This window comes from Stegodyphus dumicola, chromosome 1 (assembly GCF_044657685.1).
Source record: "Stegodyphus dumicola isolate Sdum_Otavi_A_Nest chromosome 1, ASM4465768v1".
NCBI classification, from domain to species: Eukaryota; Metazoa; Arthropoda; class Arachnida; order Araneae; family Eresidae; genus Stegodyphus; species Stegodyphus dumicola.
In genome coordinates this window covers 75052972-75074430 of record NC_140768.1, presented here as the reverse complement: position 1 = coordinate 75074430, position 21459 = coordinate 75052972, and the positions used below count along the sequence as shown (strand labels likewise).

General features: G+C 30.6%; 1 protein-coding gene across 2 annotated transcripts in view; it reads right to left on the bottom strand.

The window, feature by feature from the left end:
* Positions 1-896: 896 nt before the first annotated feature.
* Positions 897-21459, bottom strand: part of Prim2 (DNA primase subunit 2) — a 71405-nt gene continuing 50842 nt past the window's right edge. For both annotated transcript variants that reach the window (XM_035357329.2, XM_035357330.2), the window contains exons 8-13: positions 19215-19361; positions 18538-18720; positions 15895-16021; positions 15729-15811; positions 1287-1446; positions 897-1183 (exon numbers count right to left, since the gene is read on the bottom strand). In XM_035357329.2, coding sequence (XP_035213220.1) covers positions 1035-1183; positions 1287-1446; positions 15729-15811; positions 15895-16021; positions 18538-18720; positions 19215-19361 — 849 coding nt within the window. In that variant the 3' untranslated portion in view covers positions 897-1034. The remainder of the gene's footprint in view (positions 1184-1286; positions 1447-15728; positions 15812-15894; positions 16022-18537; positions 18721-19214; positions 19362-21459) is intronic.

Here is a 21459-nt window from a genome sequence, read left to right as displayed (position 1 = left end):
GGGCAGATTCTAATCTCAGTCCTTGGTAGAGAAAACAACTCCTATTTATATTTATAAAAGTAATACTTTAAGGATTATATATATATATATATATATATATGTACAAACATATGTAATTTGCAAATTTTTGTGTTTTCAAGTGGCACAATAATTAATTTACCCTCAGGACAGCCAACGCACACTATGTGAATAGCCTGGAATTTTCTTGGAACATACCTGGAAAAGCCAGGTAATTTCACTCTGCTGTTTGAGTGGTAACCCTGTAAACTGTCAAATATGGTTGATTACAATAATGTTAAAAAAAGGAATGAATAGCATTTGACACCAGCTGCACAAATGGGATGTGATAAAATAACACATTTTGGGTTGTGATGAATAATTTAAACAGTGCTGTATCGTAACTATCAAATCAAATATATATACAGCAAATAATATTGAGAGAGGATAAAATTAATAGTTTAGAAATGACTGACTGACTTGTTTCTCATGAAAATGTTAACATATTAAAAATTGCAAAATCTAGCTCTCTAGTTTCATATTTTAAAATAATTTAATAGCTAAGTTAAAGTGGTCACTTTAATGTGTATGTATTGGTTTTAGCAAATTAGGGAGTATTTGTTGTCTATTATAATTATTGAATTATATGAATGTTTGATTGCTGAAAGATCTTTCAAAAGTTTCTGCTATGAAAGAATCCATTGTACATGCATCAAATTATGAAAACATTTTTTAAAAATAATAACCAGCTTGTGCTTTAGATATATAAAGTTCCTTTTCTCCTATGAAGTTAAAAAAAAAAAATCCTCTATTTAAAAGTGTTTTTTTGTTCAGAACTTTCTATTACTGCAATAAGGATATAAAGACAACAATTGACTAAATTATAAACAAATGGTTAATCAAAATTTAAAAAAAAAATATTTATTACATATACAGCTTTACTGCAATCCTAATTTTAGATTAAAAAAATTAGGTGTTTTTATTGAAATAAAATACCTATAAATTAAAAATGAAATATACACTATATATATATATATTTATACACCCTCCAAACAGTGTAAAAGTTCATCCATATTTTCCATGTCATTAAAAACATCTTCATCAGCCACTGCATCATTTTTTTTAGAAGATGCTTGACTTGTATTAGAGACTGAGGATTGGGTGCTATTATAACTTGGAGTTGATCCTACCAGAAAAAAGAAAATAAGCTTAAAACTTTTTTTTTTTTTTTTTTTTTTTTTAAAGTACAAGAGTTATTCTAATTTTCATTGTTTGAAATAACAACTTACTTTTTTGGTCTTTGGTTATTCCCTTTCTTATTTTCTGACTCTCTTCAAAATATTGATTTGGATGGCTTATACCTTGATCAACACTGGCTTCTTGGTGTGTTAATTCAAAATAACGAGTACAAGCTATTTGATAATGCCCTCTTTTTGCTAAATCTAATATCTGAAATATGATTTCCCATTATTATTCAATGATTAAAACAAAACGTTTTTCAAAACAATAAATTCAATACATCTTAAAAATTTAAAAAAAAAAAAAATTTATACAAAAAGAAACTTATTATAAGTGCAATAAAATTATTTAAATTTTTTTCTACTATTTTAAATTATGACCTACTTCATTTGCATTTCTGCTAATATGTAACATCCTATGAATTAAATCTGTAATGCTATTTTATAAAATGTGGAATTTAAGTGTAAAAGAATTCTGTTATATCTATTATATACAAAATTATAACATTTTTACTAGACTATATCACAGCTATTATTATTAATTATTGTATATACTTGCTATTTATTATTGCACATACTAGCTTGTGCAATCTGCTATTATTGAATATATTTGTAGTGCTGGTTAGTCATTCACTATGCAATAATAAAAAACTTCATGACAATAGATATTTCATTTAACCCTCTGTCAATGATTAATGATATGTATGTCAAATGCAAAGGAGAATACATTTCAACTATTTACAAAAGGTTATTTTTCATACCAGTTTCTCTTGCAAAATATCGATCCATCATTTTAAGACACTCTATTTTCAACAATATTCCTTTATATTTTAACTGTATTTTTTGTGTTTATACATAATTTAGTTTGTCATTAAAAGTTAATTAGTTATTTAGTTATCAGTTAATAATATAATTCTTATACCTATAATTTTTTTTTATTTCCCCAAAAACATAAAAAAGAGTAAATTTAAAATACATTAAATTCAGTTTTTCATAAGTTTGAATTATTAGTTTGCACTATGAAGTGCCTTTGTCAACAGCAAGGAAATTTTTGCAAAAAATGAGAGTGCAACAGTAAGCCAATGATACATTTTAAACATTCCTTGAAGGTAACAATAATTTGATCTATCATTGTGGGCATTAATTTAGATAACAGAAGCATTTTAAAATAATTGTATATCATTTAAAAAGTATGGTTTGCTTAAATATTTGTATTTTATATTTAGATATCAAATTTATTTTAATAGTTATCTAAAAACATATATGCAATGCACTAATATTCTACTTTGCTTAATCATAATTTATGTGAATGATACAGTCTTAAATTTCAATTTTTTTATCTTTATAATTTTACAAATAATAATTATGTAAATTAAATGCATTTGAAATCATAGCAAAATTGACTCAACCCCATTCATTAAAATAAACTACATTCAAAACAGTTATTTATAATGAGGCAGGGGAAACCACTTTACCTGAAAATGACAGATTACTTAAAATGAACTTATTTTTATGTTATTTGTTCATCATGATGAAGCAAAAAAATTAACAGAATACTGTCAGTGCTTTTGTTTGTGATCTCTAAAATACTGTCTAGACAAGTAATTTAACTTGTTTTTGTATACAAGAAATATTGAAATAAATGAGAGTGCATGTATTCATTTACAAAATTTAATAAGTTCTGCATTAGTAATACTAAAATACAATATGACAAGGATATAACAAATACAAATAGTTTGAAAGGATATTAACTTTCTTTCATATGAAAACTAAAATATACCAAATCTAACCTAAGAATAATTTATAAATTACTCACTTTCTTATCATTATGAAAAGATAGTTTGAAGCAAAAGGGGGAAAATATAACAGAAAATACTAAATAGTATTGTCAAATGTTAAGAGGTTCCATTCTAGCCATATGTTGAACTAACATTTTGCAACAGCATTTTACTTTAAAAAGTAATTTGCATGGTTACAGAATACATGGTTTAAAGGGATTTTTTTCTATGTTTGAATAAAAGCAAGGCTATCTGCAATTTTACATCATATAAAATGATTTTAAAAAATTAAATTTTTCAACAGTAATTTTTAATGTACTTTTAAAATACTGAAAAAAGGAGAATGTATACCATAATTTTAATGGGAAGTTTTTATTACTTTACACTCTTTAAAAAATGTATTTGGGATATTAAATTTCACAAATAGACAAAATAATAATAGCTTCAGGAAATGCCAGTATGCAAATATAAATTATTAGATGCAGATTAATAATCTTTTATGACATATAGCATAAGTGTTAATGTTTACTTGATTTGTAAATAAAATAAAGAGCATAAAAGCATTTTATTATTTAAAAATTAGATATGGGTTAGCATATTTTTTTCTTTGAGATCTTTTCAGCTATATTTTGTTTTGGTTGTGTTATTCTATTTTTCACTATTGGCAGTACTATGTTACCTCAAATACCAATTGTTTTTCATTTGTTTTCACCAAAAAATTCAATTACAGGGTACACAATAATTGTTTTGTGGTAATCCTAATATATATTATTTCTGTAGTAAAGTTCCTTTTTACTCCCTATTTATGCAGTGACACCTGCAGAATTTGTAAAGAAAATCACGAAGATAAAAAAAGCCTTTAAAATTAAAATCACAATTTATAGCATAGCCTAGACAGAATAAACATTTCTGAATAACATGAATGCTGAAGAATGAGAAATTGACATAATAAACATGGAGACTGAAAAATTTCTGCAAAAATTAGTAGCATCAATCCAGCTAGGCAACACAGTTGCAACTAAAATCTTCAGATTACAGCTTAACACCTATTATTATCAAAGAATTTATCTTTTAAAAAAATGTAAAAGACCATAAATTTTTTTTAAGTATTCTGTATCAGTGATATACCAGTGATAATCCTACTGGAAATAAAAGTTATCAGACATATCATGAATTAAATATATTTTTCTTAAAACTGCTTAATTTTTTAATAATAGACAGATCAAATATCATACACTTTGAGAAATGGTACCACACTGGGGCATAAAAGATCATACTTATTTTATTTTGAGCAGTGGCAACACAATGTTTTTAAACTGCTCAGTTTATTATTAAAAAATTTATAAAGTTTGCACAGAATACAAAAAAGATATAAAAACAAGGTTTTGACTTGCACATATTAGAGTGCAGAACTTTGTTTATTCAAAATTTGGTGCCTGCATACAGGCCCGCGCCGACAATAGGTGCAAGGTCATGCAGTGCACGTTGGCGGCGAGTCAAAAAGGCGCCGTTTAATCATCCTCTCACTGCCTGCCTGAACAGGAAAATTTTTGTCTTATTTGAATGCTTCTCTGAGGGTCGACTCAGGTAAAATCTGGGAAGCTACTGAAGAATCTGTACCTAGGCAGTCTCGGCCATGAGTGTTTAAAGTCAGTCTCCACAGGACTGGAGTCATCGCTAGCGATGGTTTATTCAGGTTCGGCAGGGACCGTGTGGTACTGTCCTGCCCGTTCCGTTGGTTGTGGTGGAGCTATATAGTCAGATATTCATGCTTGTCCGAGATAAAAAAGCCCTGTCAATGCTGTTGGCGAATTCAGCTAGCCATTAAACTGCTTGAAGTTTCCAATTATCGCCTGGAGCCTCAAAACTGCATATTCATTTCCTTCCTTGATTTTTCACTGGGGTCGCCTAAAGCCCCAGATCTGTATAGTATGACGTAGTGTTAGCAGGCCGGATTTGTGGCCCGGTCTTTCTGACAGTGTTTAAGTGACTTCATTCTGCTGTCTGGGTTTGAGACCCTTGTTGATGGCATATGTTTTTAACCATCTCTCCAGAACGGAGATGTGGAATGTGAGTTTCTGAGTATTTTTGTCAACTCAGCTTAGCTCGTTGGCTCGACCGATAGGTTTGTGGCCTCTTGGATCGCCTCTAGGGGTTGGGACATTTAACTGTGTTAAGGCAGCCTCAACCTTACCAGGTCTGAGTGCCCTTTCCTCCTATCACATTGTCTTATTTGACTGAAAGTTATAACCAGGACAAGAATTCGTCTTTGGTGGTGAATTTGAAAGTGGAAATACTTGATGCCGATGCATATGTAAGGGTAGACGCATTCGACAAATTGCTTAATCCTTATTTTGTGTCTACTGTTGCAATAGTAGTAACTTGTGCAACATTTTTTTTTTTTTTTTTTTTTTTTTTTTTTTTTTTTTTTTTTGTGATTACTTGCCGTTATTGTTTTCCTACATAAAAAAAAAAAAAAAAAAAAAAAAGGTAAGTGCAGTTACATATTATGTTAAGCTTAGTTTAACTTTTTAATTCAGAAAAGCAATGATTTAAGCATAATTACTCGAAAACTGTTTACCTCTCATGTTTGAACCATTGTTCTATTCTTGGCCACATAAATTACTAATATCTAAACCATTTTCCTCTAAGGTTTTTAATAAGAATGTAGTTTGTCGTCAACCGGCCATATCTGTTGTAATACAAAATACTAAAAACCTTTCTTCAATACTTATGTCTGTATTTTCTAAATTAAGATACCTCATACAAATTGATATCTGCTTTTGATGGCTCACATTATAGGTACAATTAAATAAAATAGAAAAATGTTTTGCCAGTTTGACTTTATTTAAAATAATTTGCTTTATATTATATTTATTTATATGTAAAATAATTTTCTTTTATATTATCCCCTAATAAGCTTATTATTTTATTTCCAAGGTAATGAAGCATATTTTTTTTAGTTTGCATTTTATTAATATATACGGATAGCATCAAATTTTGTGATAATTTCTATATACCTCAGAAAATTATTATATCTTTTGAATAATTTGTTACTGGAACCACGGAAGGCTAAGTTTTATTTCGCTAAAAACTGAATGGCATAGATAATTCTTTCAATAACATCACGCCAATGCTTAGTGTCTTTTTTAATGAAATTTGAAATTCCGAATTAACAGGTTTACTGTTTTGTAATCATTCTAAGAAATAGGATGGGCCATATTCGACAAAAGTACATCTAAAAAAAAAATTACGTCTATTTTTGTCTTTTGGGAAACTGAAACTCGAATCAAGTTTTGATAATATCCAGAACAATTTTCTATCAAGGCTTAAACCTGGGATAGCAATAAGGGACTTGGACATAATCCGGAATCAGCAGGCACAGTCAAATGCATATTTACTGCAGAAATTTTAGATTTCAATAGTATTTCCTCTGGTTTTTTTCAAAAGGCTGGCACTGAAGTTCCCAGGTGATAATTCCCAGGTGAAAACACTTTCTATCTCTTTCTGATTATTAGGTTCTTTTAGTAATTTCAGTTATAGCTGAGACGTTAATGGACAACTAGTTCGAGTAGCGTCAGGTTAGATATTCTTTGGGTTTTGGAAAAACTGAGTAGTTTTAAAGTTTTGGTTTATTAAGTCTTCCTCTCACCTTCTTGTTCTACATAACATTCTAATACTCAGACAGTTTTTTTTTCTGTTTTTCTTCCAACATCTGAGGAAAAATGAAAACAGAAAAAGTGGAAGTAAACATAAAAGTAGAAAATAACTATTTTAAGAACTATTGCGTAAAACGCAATTGGAAAATGAGCAAAATGAGCAATGTTTGAAAATGATCCTTGTATATTTTTATTTCACTTCAAATCTCAAATAAGTATATTTTAAATTCAGTGGTACTTCGTAAGTATCTCAATCCTTTCTTCTCGAAAGATAATAATTTTTAGTTAAATAAACAAATGGTTCATGTAAAAAAAAAAAAAAAATTCCAAGTAATTATGCTCAAATCGTCGCTTTTCTGAATTAAAAAGCTAACCCAAGTTTAACATAATATGTAACTGCCCTTACATTTTTTATGTAGAATAAATATAACATCAAGCAATCCCAAAACAACAACAAAAAAAATCGCAAAAAAGATAATGTTGCACAAATTACTACGATTGCAACAGTAGACACAAAATAAAAACTAAGCAATTTATCAAACATGTCTATGGCTCCCCCTGTACCCTTGCATACGCATCGGCATCACATATTTTCGTTCACATATATTTACATGATCAGCTCAACAAAAACTGCAAAAGCATTAATCGATAAAAAAAATCAAAGCAATATACATAGTATAGATCTTATGTATGAACTGCAGTTTTGCAAACTTTTGGAGGAAATACAACATCACCAGTTGAAATTCTAAGCTATATCATAGTCAACAACATAGCAGCATACAGAAAAGTATTTTGGATATATCCCTAGATATCAGCCCTAGAGCATTTTTTTGTGCCCTTTTGTAATCACAGTTTGAATCTTGTCGTAAACTACGCTGAGAACAACAATTTATTCAGTGCAAACTTATTAGATATGTATATTACTTTGTTTTGAATTTTAAAATAATAAGTAGTGTTCAGCCATATATTTGGTATCCAGTGCGTTTAGTATATTATTTTGCTTCGCTTGCAAAGTTACTTTTTTATAACATGTTACTGTTGACTAATGCTCCTGCCTATAGTGTCTGACCTATAGTCAGCCCAAGCCCACGAAATTTCTTGTGGCAAGGAGTGCAAAATATACCTGTCGTTGGCAACATCCTTCATCTCCTTACCTTGATTTAGCTTAGTTTCGCCCTCAATTTTGATGGAGAATGCCCTGGGGGGGACGGATCGAGCATTTCCCACCCCTCTTCTTCTACCACCAACCTTTCGAGAGGACTTTTACCTCACATATTTAGAGTGTCCCATGCCACACAGACATTATACATTTACAAACATCTATGTCTTCTCTTGGATTCGAACCCGAGCCCTTCGGCACGGCAGTCAGCAATGCTAACCATTATACCATTTGGGCGGCTTTTAATAACATAAATGTTTTAAATGTTCAATAAATATTTTTAAGTGTGGGTTTTAACAAAGCACAAAATGTTTGCATATTTAGACAAAAGTTAAACTTTATTTTTTTAGTTTTGTTTTTTTAATTAAATTATTTTTTAATATCGTTACTACATAAAGGCGCTTCCTAGGCATTTGCGCGCGCCGATTAGGCTTGGCGCGGGCCTACCTGTATATGCCAACGTCTTTTCAAGTGTGACAAACATCTATGCAGATTCTTCATTATTTAATAATAGAGAAAAACAATAGGACTAATGTAATAATTATGATACTACTTCTCATTAAAAATTTATGAAAGTGGAAAAATAAATGTTGTCTTGTGCAGATTTTCATGTTGAGTTTGACTTCCAGGAAATATGATCAAGAAAAAGAACGACCAGAAATAAAAAGTAAAAATTTACATTTTCAGAATTCTGAGAAATAAAGAACTTTAAAAGCCTTTCATTTTACAGGTATTTGCCATACAACAATTTTGCATTTGAAACATTATCTCATAAGTTAAAACTTGATATCTGATATATAATCTTTTACTTAAAATTATCTGCTGTAAACATGGAATTTATTGTTGTTGTTTTTCCACATAACATGGAACAACAATTGCCAAAGCCTACTCCAAAGCGAGGTTGAACTTCTATTTTCCACCTAATTTTGAGGAAGAGCACTCTGGAGGGGGGGGATACGAGGGTCTCCCATCCCTCTCTACTCCCACTAATCCAGACGAGAGGACTTTTGGCTCGCCACATATTACAGGGTTCGTACACATTTCCTTACATGAAAATTAAGGACTTTTAAAGACCATCAAAGAAAAAAATTAAGGACCTATCAGCAAAAAAAAAAAAAAAAAAAAAAAAAAACGAATAGAAAAAAGCAATTATCCATACAACCGACTTCATGCTTGTAATTTCACTTTAAGAAACTAACAGAAGTGTGTATTATGCACTAGTATTAAATTCAATTTAATACTTCACATAAAACAATTTTGAAAATTAAACTAACTTCCTACAAGCTATGAAGTAGACAACATTAAATTAGGAACATAATTTCTTAAAAAACATGTATAAGTGCATTTTGCACTAATAACAGTCACAGATATTTTAGAGATTTACATGAATATTATTTAACTTATTTGATATTTATTTAAACACAGTCAACTACTATTATAATTGCAATGTAAGAATATTTTGCAGATTAAAATAACAGATTTGTAAACATACAATGTATTTCCTTGGTTTTTTGAAAGACACTAGAATAATAAACTATACAATAAAAGATACAAAACATTTATGCTTTTTTTTAATCTGAATTTTTTTCAGATATTTTAACATCTAATTTATTTATGTCTAGTTTCTTTTCTTTAACTATTCTTCTAAGTTCATTTGCTTTGATAAACAAATCAATGTTCCTGCTGGTCTCGGCTTCATTTTCTAAAGCATCTACTTCTTCATTAATATCTTTAATTTCTCTTTGAAGAATTTTTTTCTTCTGCTTCATATAATCAATTTCTTCCTCAATAATATTTCTTTTCCTCTTTGAATTTTCAGATTTAGTTAAAGATTTTTGTTCTTTTAAATACTCATATATTTAGAAGTTGCAGAAGCTGCTGCTGATCTCATTTCTTTATTAATTTCGATAGTAAGAATACCTCCAGAAAATTTTATGTAATCAAATACTGTGCATTGAAAAATGTATGATGAGTCACTTAAATTTTCAATTTCAATTGCTTTATTTACAGAGAAGCCTCTTTACACAGAGGCCTGTGTATATGACAAGATAAGAATCATTTTCACTATTTTCCATACTTTTGAATACTGAAAATCATGAAAATAAGAATTGAGAAATGTGTCAAGAGAAAGATTTTGAGGATCAAAAGTAGAAAATTCATGTAAATTTGTCTTAACTATTTTGTCTAGAAACTCTTCAAACTGCAGCCGAATTTCATCACAATGATCTTGTAAAACACGCTTATTCCGCATTAATACTGTTAGAACTATTTTCATTTTGTTCTGGGCTTTTTCTGGACTTTTAGCCATTAATCGTGGGTCTATACAAGATGCATTTCGAATAAGAGAATAATGTATTGGACACATTGTTGACCTTCTTGTTTCAATGCAAAACTTTCAGCTTGTGAAATGTCCTTCTTGCGGCATTTATCATTCCTTAACTGCTCAGCAATGAATCCCAAATAAAATTTACTTTTATCATTATAACAATTTGGATCATTAAAATTAAATTTATAAAGATTTTCTGCTTTTCTTATTTTTGAATATTCTAGTTTCAAATTTTAAAGTGCTGAAGGCAATCATTTACAAGTTTTAAGATATCTTCAGCAAAAAAGGGAATAAGTGGTTTATCACTTTGATAATATTCAAGGAAAGGCAATAATATTTTCGACAGAGAGGAAAAAAAATGTAATTTTATACGAAATGTTTTATCTTTAGTTGCCTCCAAAATATTTGAGAAGGATTTCGACGAATTTTTTTTTAAACTTCCCCATTTCAACTTTTTTAATGTACAGTAGCAAGTCATCCCATATTTCAATTTGTTCAATGGCTCTTCCAACTGCTGGGACATTTTGCAACCATTGGTAAAAGCAGAACTTCACAGAAAGCTTTTTTAAGTCAGATATACTTAAAAAATCTTCACGTCTTGCAGGAGAATCTTTAAAAATCCAATATAAGGAGGATAAGAATGATTGAATGTCCCAGCCAGTGGATCACATCCCATGCTTGAAAGCATTGTTAAAAATGTGTAAGCCACATATCCCTAATGTCAAGCATTGAATGTTATATTCCTTTGTAAAGTCTGCAATAAATCATAAAACTTCCAGTTGACTGCAGGACCATCCATCGATATTTGTAAGAGTTTTGACAAGTCTAGTTTTTTAACACATTCATAAAATTTGGATTAAATAATTTCACTTGTTGCATGCCCTTTAAATGCAGAAGTAAGGTACTGAGTTCTGACCTTATTTTCGTGATGCCAGTACCTCATATGAATATCTAGTTGCTTCTTTTGATTTGTCAGATTAAGAGTCTCATCAAATAGTAATGTAAAAAACTCAGCATTTTTACAATGCTTTAGTAACAAAGTTTTAAAATAAGGGCCAAGACCAAAATGACAGATATAAGCACATTTCTTTTCACCACATGAAAACTGTTTTGCATGGAACTATCCGGGAACATTTTAGTGAATAACGGCCCAATATCATCGCACGATTTAAAAGAATAGTGGCTTTTGATGCATTTTAGCCCACAATATTTCTGCATCTGTAACTTCAGATTTGAAAAGAAAAGAATTGATTTTATTATTTTCTACACTTATTGATGTTGAATTAGCAGTTACATCTTTTCCTGAAGTAGATGGTTCTTCTAACTTGACAAAATTCATGATACCGTTAGAAGAAACTCTGCAGTTGAGAAGGGAGAGATGTTTTGCACCTAAAAGGGGCATTACATGCAAGGCATTAGTAAAATTAAGTATTGCATATATATATATAATGTATATATATATATATATATATAATAAGAAATCTCTATATATAATAAGAAATGTATACTGAAAATATACATTTTTTACTATATATACGTAGGTTTTTTTTTTTTTTTCAACCTCCGATCACACAGTACGATGGCCAGGTATGCAGCAGGTGGTTGGTGTGCGTAGTAGGCGACTGCGCATCTCCCCCTCCACACGCTCTGTCACTGGCATATTGAACACGCCATTTTCTGTTGAGTTGCAGTCACGTAAACATGGCTGTCGCTATTGATTCTCCTGCGAAGTGTTGCGAGCTGTTATTCGTTTTTTGCAGGCTGAAGGAACAGTGCAGCGGAAATTCATCGAAGAATGTGTCGAGTGTATGGAAACAGCTTTATGAGTGATGGCGTTGTTCGTGAATGGTGTCGAAAGTTTAAAAATGACCGAACTGATGTGCATGATGAAGGGGGTCAAGGACGCCAGTCTGTCGCTACAGATGAGATTGTTGAACGAGTTGACCAAGTGGTTAAGCAAATAACGAAGGTTCACCATAAGTGAATTATCGATGAAATTTTTGGAAGTTTCAAGATCTTCCCTGTACTCTATCGTTTCTGAACAGTTGCGCTACAGAAAAGTTTGTGCTTGCTGGGTTCCCGAGATGTTGACTGACAACCACAAAACTCGGCGAATGGTTGCAGCGTTTGAGTTTCTTGACCATTACGATACTGACGGAGAAGAGATTTTGAAATCCATTGTGACAGGTTATGAGACATGGGTTCAATATGACACGCCCAAAACGAAATGACAATCACAACTGTGGATGCACACAAATTCTCCAAAGAGACCCACAAAATTCAAACAAACCTTTAACAACCGTAAGGTTATGGCAACTGTTTTTGGGACCAAAAAGGTGTGTTGCTTGCAAAAAGGTGTGTTGGTGCAAAGTTTATGCAGCCAAAACAACAATTAATGCAGGTTCATATTGTGAAACTTTGCGATGCTTACAGAGAGCTATTCAAAACAAACGAAGAGGCATGCTGACTTCTGGAATTGTTCTGATCCACGACAATGCCCGTCCTCACAGTGCTCGTGTAACCCAACGGCTCCATCAGCAATTTCAATGGGACATTTTCGAACATCCACCATATAGTCCTGACCTAGCGCCAAGTGACTTTTATCTGTTCCCTGAACTGAAGCAATGGCTTGGCGGGAAGAGCTTCCAAAATGACGTGGAGCTGAAAGAAACCATCATAACTCACTTCCAATCATTGGCGGGGACATTTTATAAAGAGGGTATTGCAAAGCTTGTTCACAGATATGACAAATGCCTCAATCGTCAAGGTGATTATGTAGAGAAGTAACCTGTATTGTACATTACTTTTGGTAATAAAATCTTTTTTGTATATTCACCTGTTTTTTCTTTATAGCCCATTGGAGGTTGAAAAAAAAATAGCCCTCTTATATATACAGTACAAAGTCCGAGATCCGGACATCCAATATCTGGAATGATCTAAAATCCGGACCTCAAAGCCACCACCAACCAATTTTTTAGGGGTTTTTTAAAGGGAAGGGGTATGCTTTACGCATGTGCATTAAATTTTTTTCCTCATCATAAAAAAACATGCCAAAAATCCCGATTCTTAATCTCAGTTTGGCACTAAATAAAATATCTCATTATTGAAGAAATAATTATTTTAGCATAAATTTGTGTGATTAGTAACTTGACTCCATAGCTGCGTATCTGCCTGGCATAATCTCAAACCGAAACATTTGTTGATTTTACACCAACTAATATTTTATATCCTCGATTCCGAAATCGCGAATCATTATTTATTGTATTTTGCTTTCATCACCGCATGTTTATCAACGATGACAACTTGAGTGATGACTCATGCAGCGACACCAAATAAAAGAGTATTATCCGATTACAGATTTAAGTTTAATGCGCTAAAATGTTGATAAGGAGAGATTTAACAGAAATTTCTTTCCTTACGCTAAAAATAGATTTTGTTAATGATACTCATAGGACAAACGATTATATTTAGTGCTATTTGAATTAAGAATAACTGATTTGTTATTCACATAAAGCCAGAACCAGCGCCAGAGCTCGCATGGCCGCACCAGGCAGCAGAATATAGGGAAGTTAAACAGAAGTTTTTCATTGCAATGACAATGCCCCAATCATCAATCAATTAACGGATGGCAAAATCTGTGGTATGGTTCTAAATCCAGAAAATACAGCTACCGATAGTGAAGAAAGTAACAGAGAGGTTACTGAAAGAGAAAACATTTTGATTGACAAGTTATTCGGAATTCTCGACACAGCAATTACAGGACTTGAACAATGGAACTTAATAACTGAACAAGAAATTATATGTCTACAGTATTAGTCTAGAGTATTAGGCTAAAGTATAAGCAGAGCAAACAAATCAAACAACTTACATTGAAAGAAATGTTTAATAAATTAAACATATAAATATTAAGCTCTTTTCTTCTGTAAATTTTGATACCCTTTAAATCACAAATGCTTCATTATTTCATAAATCACGATTTCATATTTTAAATTTTATAATTTCTACGTGCCATCTTAGTAGATTTAAAATGATCTAATATCCAGAAAAATCTCAAATCTGGGATCGCCGAAGTCCCGATGAGTCCGGACCTCGGACTTTGTACTGTATAAATATATATACAATACGGAATGTATATTTTCAGTTAAACTTCTGCACAATAACTTTAGTAATTCATGAGAGTTAATTTTGTGTCTAGTTCAGGAAAATTAGTTTCAATTAGTTGTTTTCAGCTTTAAAAATATTAAAAATTTTTTAATTAGTTAGTTGTTTTTCAACTAATAATTGTATTGCCATTAGCAAAAGTAATGCATTACTATCAACAGCATTTTTTTTTTTTTTTTTTAATCGCTAAAACTTCGTATATGTTCCGTTACTGCCCATCGCCAAATCCCTTGTGCATAGGATTAAACCAAATACTTAATTGTCTATTGAATCTTCAAAACGTATTTCTGAACTTCACTTTTTCTCGACTAGCATTACCGAATTTGCCCTTGGCGACCTAAAATCGAAATGGAGCCAACAGATTTCCTGCGAAATCGATAACAGACCCTCTGCAGAAATAAACTCATAATCCCGATATCCCATACATATATGTGCAAAAGAGAATAAACTCCGTAGAAGGCGATCAAAATTAATTTATAGCTTAATTCAAACAAACACAGAAATTAAGCTAAGCAAAACCATGTAAAAACAAATTGAAATGATAAAGTGAAACTTACCTTTCACGTGAATTTTCAGCGCTGACTCTCCCATTCTAGAAATTTCAATTTGTTTCAGACAAAGAGCACATTTAGCTTTATAAGGATTGTCATCCATCAATATCCAGTCTTTGTAGTCAGCTTGATGAAGCCACAGTTTATTGAAAATGCACTTTCCAGGCATCTCATTCCTATTCGCGTCGGAAGGGTTGTGGCCTTCCAGGTTGGGATTGTTCTAATTTTGGCAAATATTTTCAGAATCCCCCCTTTTTTTTTCTCAAGCACCTTCATCATCACTTTCGCCTCTTGAAGAACTTCCAGCTTCACGCTTTCGTCACAATCTGCCTAAATTTATGGATAACACCTGTTTAGGGTAGCTAATTTTTTTTTATCGTTTGCAACGCAAATCCGCCAACAGATTGGTTAAGAGCCGTGTAATTTTAATTCCATATTCATGAGAAATCACAATTCACACTTAGATTGGCAATCATTAGAAATGATAAGAAATGTCAAATGAGCAAAATTAAGGACCGTTTATTCATTTTGACCAAAATTAAGGACTTTTAAGGACCAAAAATCATTTTTGAAAAATTTAAGGACTTTTAAGGATTGTACGAACCCTGTATTAAGAATGCTGTACCGACACTATACATTTACAAACATCCGTGCTTTCTCCGGGATTCAAACCTGGGCCCTTCGGTACTGTAGTAGGCTCTCCTAACAACTATACCGTCTGGTCACCCAGACAGTATTTGATGGAATTTATTTATCTGCTTAAATACCAGGCCTTGAATTTCACAAGTATAACACTGCCATGTGATAATAAATAATGGACAAATACATATTACTTAAGAGTATAATGATTTTCACTTACATTATTTATTCCAGAACTGCTAATATGCAAATTCTGCAATCTCTGTTTAAGATTACTTTCATCAGAATGTTTGAATGGACAACCTGTAAAGTAGAAAATTTTACAGCTAATTATTTGAATAAAAAATATAAAAAGGGTGAAGTTTAAAAATTCTATAATCACTTACCATGAAATTCACCTGGTCCTGGTGCATTAGATGTAATTATTTTTACACAACTATATGGAGAAAAATTGGCTCTTTTCCCTTCTTTTCCATAGTTGTAACGAATGTTGTAAGCATACTGCTTGTCAAACTAAGAGAAAAATACTTAATATACATTGTGAAAGGAAAAGCATTACTAAGATTGGAATTTGAATTAGTGGAACATTTATCAGAAACAGATATAATAAATTTATTCATTTTTACAAATATACATGCATATATAAAAACATAATACATAAAATAAAAAAAGCTAAAATCAGTACTCCTAACATTCATATATACCAATATGTAAGACAAAATATATGTGAGGAAAAACTCTAACTTTAATTTGCAACAGTCTTTTAATTTTCCATTTTAATTTGGCTAATTCCCTTTCCCATCCTGAAAATAGTATCTGTTTATAATAAATTGCTCTAAACTGTGCCATTTCCAAATTAATCTATCCTGTATAATTTATAACACTTATGATGCAAATAAATTTGCAAACTGAAACTCGACTAGGCAATTGAAATGAAGGGAAAATTAATCTTTATCAAACTTTCATTTTAGACATGTCTCATTTGCTTTCCCACTATCATCCTGCCAACTTACTACTACTGCTTCAAAAAAAAAAAAAAAAAAAAAAGTTCTAGAACAAATGCTTATTGCACCACTTTACCTGTGCTGCCTATGACACTGTTTGTCAACAAGAAGTATTTAAATTATCTATTGTGACTTTTAACGCATTTGTGCATCAAGCTCCCTCATGCTGTAAATCATATTTTCCACTGGATAAATTTCTAAATCAACACACACACACACACACACATATATATATATATAAGCAAAGGAATTTTCTTCAACAGCCTGTGGTGAACTATGAATATGAAACTGGCAAGGCTCCAGAAATCAAGAATAAGACACTGTAATAGTAATGACTCAACAAAGTTTTGAGTTAAATCCAGTAACACTCTACGTCAGTGACACCTATTTGAAGATTTGGTTATGAGGAAATCTTGAGGTTCCTTACTGAAAACCCATAACTTTTCTAGAACTCTACATATAGCAAATTTTTGCCTCAGAGCTGGCAAGGACTTTGGCAAAAAATCTTCATTGTATGGCCATTAAGTGGCATAGCTGACACAACTGAGAATCACCTCTACAAGTGCAATGATCTTAATAACACTAATTGTTAACTTTTTATTTGTTAACAGTAAATGTTAACTTTGTATTCGTTTCAGAATTTAATTAGGCTGTCAGACAGATAGTGAAAAGCTACCCAACAGCGATCGAAAAGCCAAACTCCAGTATAGCATAAAAAGTTTTTGTATTGTAACCAGATTTCCTTTTTTCATGCAGTATATGTTTTGAATGATTTGTTCTTACTTTTGAATTTTTGCAATTATTTGACATTTAAGCAGGGATATATATTGTTTATAGAAGTAAGTAGCTACATTTTAAAATTATATACCATATGCTCAAGTTTGTTATTTAATTCAAATATGAAATTTGCATTTGGATTCAATTTACAGCATTTTCTTTGGGTTGATCAAAATTAATAAAACATATAGCCGAGGATATCATCAAATGTAAGTTTTATATTCCACTTACAGCTATACATTCTATTACTGTTAAAAATATTAGATTTTCAGTGTAAAAATTATTCTGTTCTGTAACTTCTGAATCTTTAATAACAGAGTATTAGACACCACTAAATATTACTGTGCAAGCTGGCAAAGAGTTACTGAACCTGCCTTTTTGGAGATGCTGTGAATAGTGTATGGCCAAATACCATCATCTATGACTACAGGGTTTCTGCAGCAAGCTCCTTTCCATTATTAAATCTCCTTTGATTTTTTTTTATATTACTTTTCTATTCACAGCTGCACTCAGCCATCTTTCTTTCTTATCAACTATTATTTTTGAACAGGGTGTCCTTTATGAACTTTGCAATTACTTTCTGAACACAAGAATGATTTAATTGTAATATTAACAAGTTGGTGAAAAGATTTTACCTTTTCTTTAATAATATAAAAACCAAAAAAATTATATTAATACTGTTTTCTTTCTAAGAGGCATTTTATTTACATAACAGCAATGTTTTATAGGTCTTCTGCTATTCAAATGCTAGAATATTTTTTACACATTTCCCCCCCCCCCTCTTTAGAAGGTGTTTCATAAAAGTTAAGAATACTGTTTGAGTTTGGAACTTGAATTATGTAAGAATGATTGCTTTGTGTCAGGCCACCAATTAATTAATTAGTGACTTTGTAATTTAGATCATTTTATACTTTTGTGTAATTGGCACAGTGCCAGTTAAGCTTTGTTTACTTGATGTTTCTTCTTTTGAATTGTGTGAACTATAAAATATCTAAAACGAAACTATTCTACATTCTTCAGCTGATGAATTCAGTGATATGAAATCCAATTGAACATTATTAAATCTTAATAAGAATTTACCTCATTTGATTTGAATTAAAAATTATTTATAGTTTTAAAGAAATTTTCTAATGTGCATTCTCAATTTCCTGACAAAATTTTGCATAAACATCTTTTAAACGCTCTGAATAATTACATGTAGAAGAGTAATTTAAATTTTTTGAATCACTACAAAAGTAAAAAATTTACCTTATCATTATCCATGATTTTAGTGAACTCTTGCCTCCAAAATCGCAAAGCATCTTCAAGTGTTAGGCCAATACCTTTCAGAAATAAGCCATACTGTAATCGACCATTGTATTTCAGATGATGATTTCTTCTCAGAGTTTCATGTAAATTTTGCATACATAGAGGAAATGATGTTTTTGAAAGCTATAACAGAAAGAGGGAGGGGATAAGTGAATTTTCAGCGGCAGCTAATACCATTAAAAATCATATCATGCACTTGTGCAATCAGAATAAAAATGTTCTTAAAATATTACGCAGGACCTTTTTTTTTTTTTTTTTTTTTTATTATTAACATTAGGTTTAAAGTTATATGTAGTAAATACAAAAATAATCTAAGAAAAGTATTAAAACCACAAAAAATAAAATGTCCTTTTAATCATGCTGAAAAGATGAAAATAAATATTTTAAAATTATAAAAAGTGTAACCTTTATTCATAAAAAGTAATTTATCTTTGAATGTTAATAATTAAAAGTAATACAAACAACTAACCATTGTAATTTACAGACATTAAATTTCGATCAGTGATCATTAAAAACCAGCATGGTGAAACAGTTATGTTATACTATAACAGTAAAGTTATAAAATGCTAATTGTTTAATTCTATTATGTTAACTAAAGTATTAATTTATATACATACTCCATCAATAAGCTCAGGTGTTATATCACCAGTATAATCCACTTTTCTATTACTGTAATCAGTACCAATGTAACGCTGATGTAAAGTGCTTAACATGCTGATTAAACGAGTATCTTCCTCCAGCTGAGGTAAGGCACGAGAAGTGATCTAGAAAAGTGATTCAAAACTAAATATGAATAAAATATTTTGCTGAAACAAATTATTATCTAAATCTAAAAATACCATTATTCATTACTGAAAGTGAGCTAAGAAATAAATTTTATGATGATGCAAATTTATTAAATGTTTGTACATAGTGGACCAAGTGAGGTTGTACCTACTTGACTTTTTTTGTACTTGTACTTGACTTTACTTCCCTTAATAATTCTTTGAATAAAAATAATACAGTAAATAGAGAAATATATGTAGATAATTTATTCTAACCAAAAAAACATAAGGTCTTAGTATATTGATGTTCTCATAGAAGCTTTTCTAAAGGAAATGTACTCACGCTCATGTTAATGCACAGAACACCAAAACTATGCATCCAAGCTCTTTAGCCATTAGGATATTAATATGTAGCAAATTCAGCATCTGATGATTTTGTCCATTGATTGACTGTTTTTATCAGAAAAATATCATCAATGTATGCAGTTACAAATTATGCTCCATAATGAACAGATATGCACATAAAATTGCCTTTAAATAAACTTATAAAATTTATTTGAAGTTCCGAATTCTCATCATACTTTTTTTGTTCAGATACCCTCCAACAAATGTTGAAATCTGCATTAAAAAGAACATAATAACTTATAAATAAATAAAAAGCACCTAATTTCACTGTTTTAATGTAAAATGTTATTTAGAAAATTGCACCAAATGATATGTTCTATTCTAAGTAAAAGGTAAAATCAAATTTATTTCAAAGCATACAAAAAAAATCCTTTGTGTATTTCATGCGAAAATGCCTTATGCATCTGCATTTTTATATATGTAAAAAATGTGCTTGCTTTAAAATATCTAACTTCTGTGTTTGGTGATTTTTTTGGAAACTGATTCACATAAGTGTATCAAGCTAACTTGGAAATCTAATCCGAATTAGCCATTGCAAAATATATGAAATAGTGTCAAATATTGCTTCCATGTGGATTGATAAAATTTGTAAACAGCAATATTAAACCATCTTACAAAATGAATTTAGATACTTTAGCATAACCACCTTAGCAAAGCCTGGCAAATTTTTGCACAAGAAAAAGAATTATTTTATAAGGTCAAAAAATAATTTCTTCATGTATATATATATTTTATATTTAATGAGGTAATTAGTCTGAAAAGCAATCAATGAATTTAATCACAAGTAGGGTTCCCCCCTCCCCTTTTTGTTCTGTTAGAAATTTCATGGTGATCACTTTAAGAATAGATACAAAGCAATCATTGCCTTTAGTGATTTTCTGGTAAAATGCTTTATTCCTGAAAAAATTTTACAACATTTTTTCCATTGCTAGTGGAATACATAGATGTATACTTTAAAATTGAGTTTAGGATGAGAAATATCATAATTTGTTTGTAAAAACCACTGGAAATTGCAATAAAAAAATGTGTACACTAATATAACATGTTGATGATTATAAGATGGTTGTGCTAATATGTACATACAGAAGTTTCATTGCATCAATGAATCCACAAATGCATTTTGCAAGATATGTGGATGCGATTTTAAAATATTTCATGATAGAAAAAGTAATAGTGTGAAACATCTGAAATCAAACAAGCATAAATAAAATGCTAAAAATCAGAAAGTCAATTAACTCCTCCCCCTCAAAAAAAAGAAAACAATTTTTTTCAAAAATTTGGTGATTTTTAAGTTAATGTGATTCAAGATAAATGTTTATTTACAGATTTTTGTTGAACACTTTATTATCTTGAATGCTGTAGATCAAATGGTCCTCTGTTTAGGAAGGTATTTCCCGATTCAGAAGTTACAAAAAAGTATTCATATGCTAAAACAAAAACTTCTGCCATTTTTAGTGAGATAGCAAATATTCACCAAAAAGATCTGATAGTATTTTGCAAAACTTTGTTTTCTTTTTCTCTGTTGATGGAAGCAGAGAAAGTAATTGCAAGTTATATCAGTTTGTTACAATTTATTCTAAGGAGGCAAAGGATGAAAGTGCTGTTTTTGTTTGCACTCAATATGGCTGAAAAGGTTTGCGAATCTTTCTGAAAAGCTTCAACTAGAATTAATCATTATGGGTTGCCCATTTCA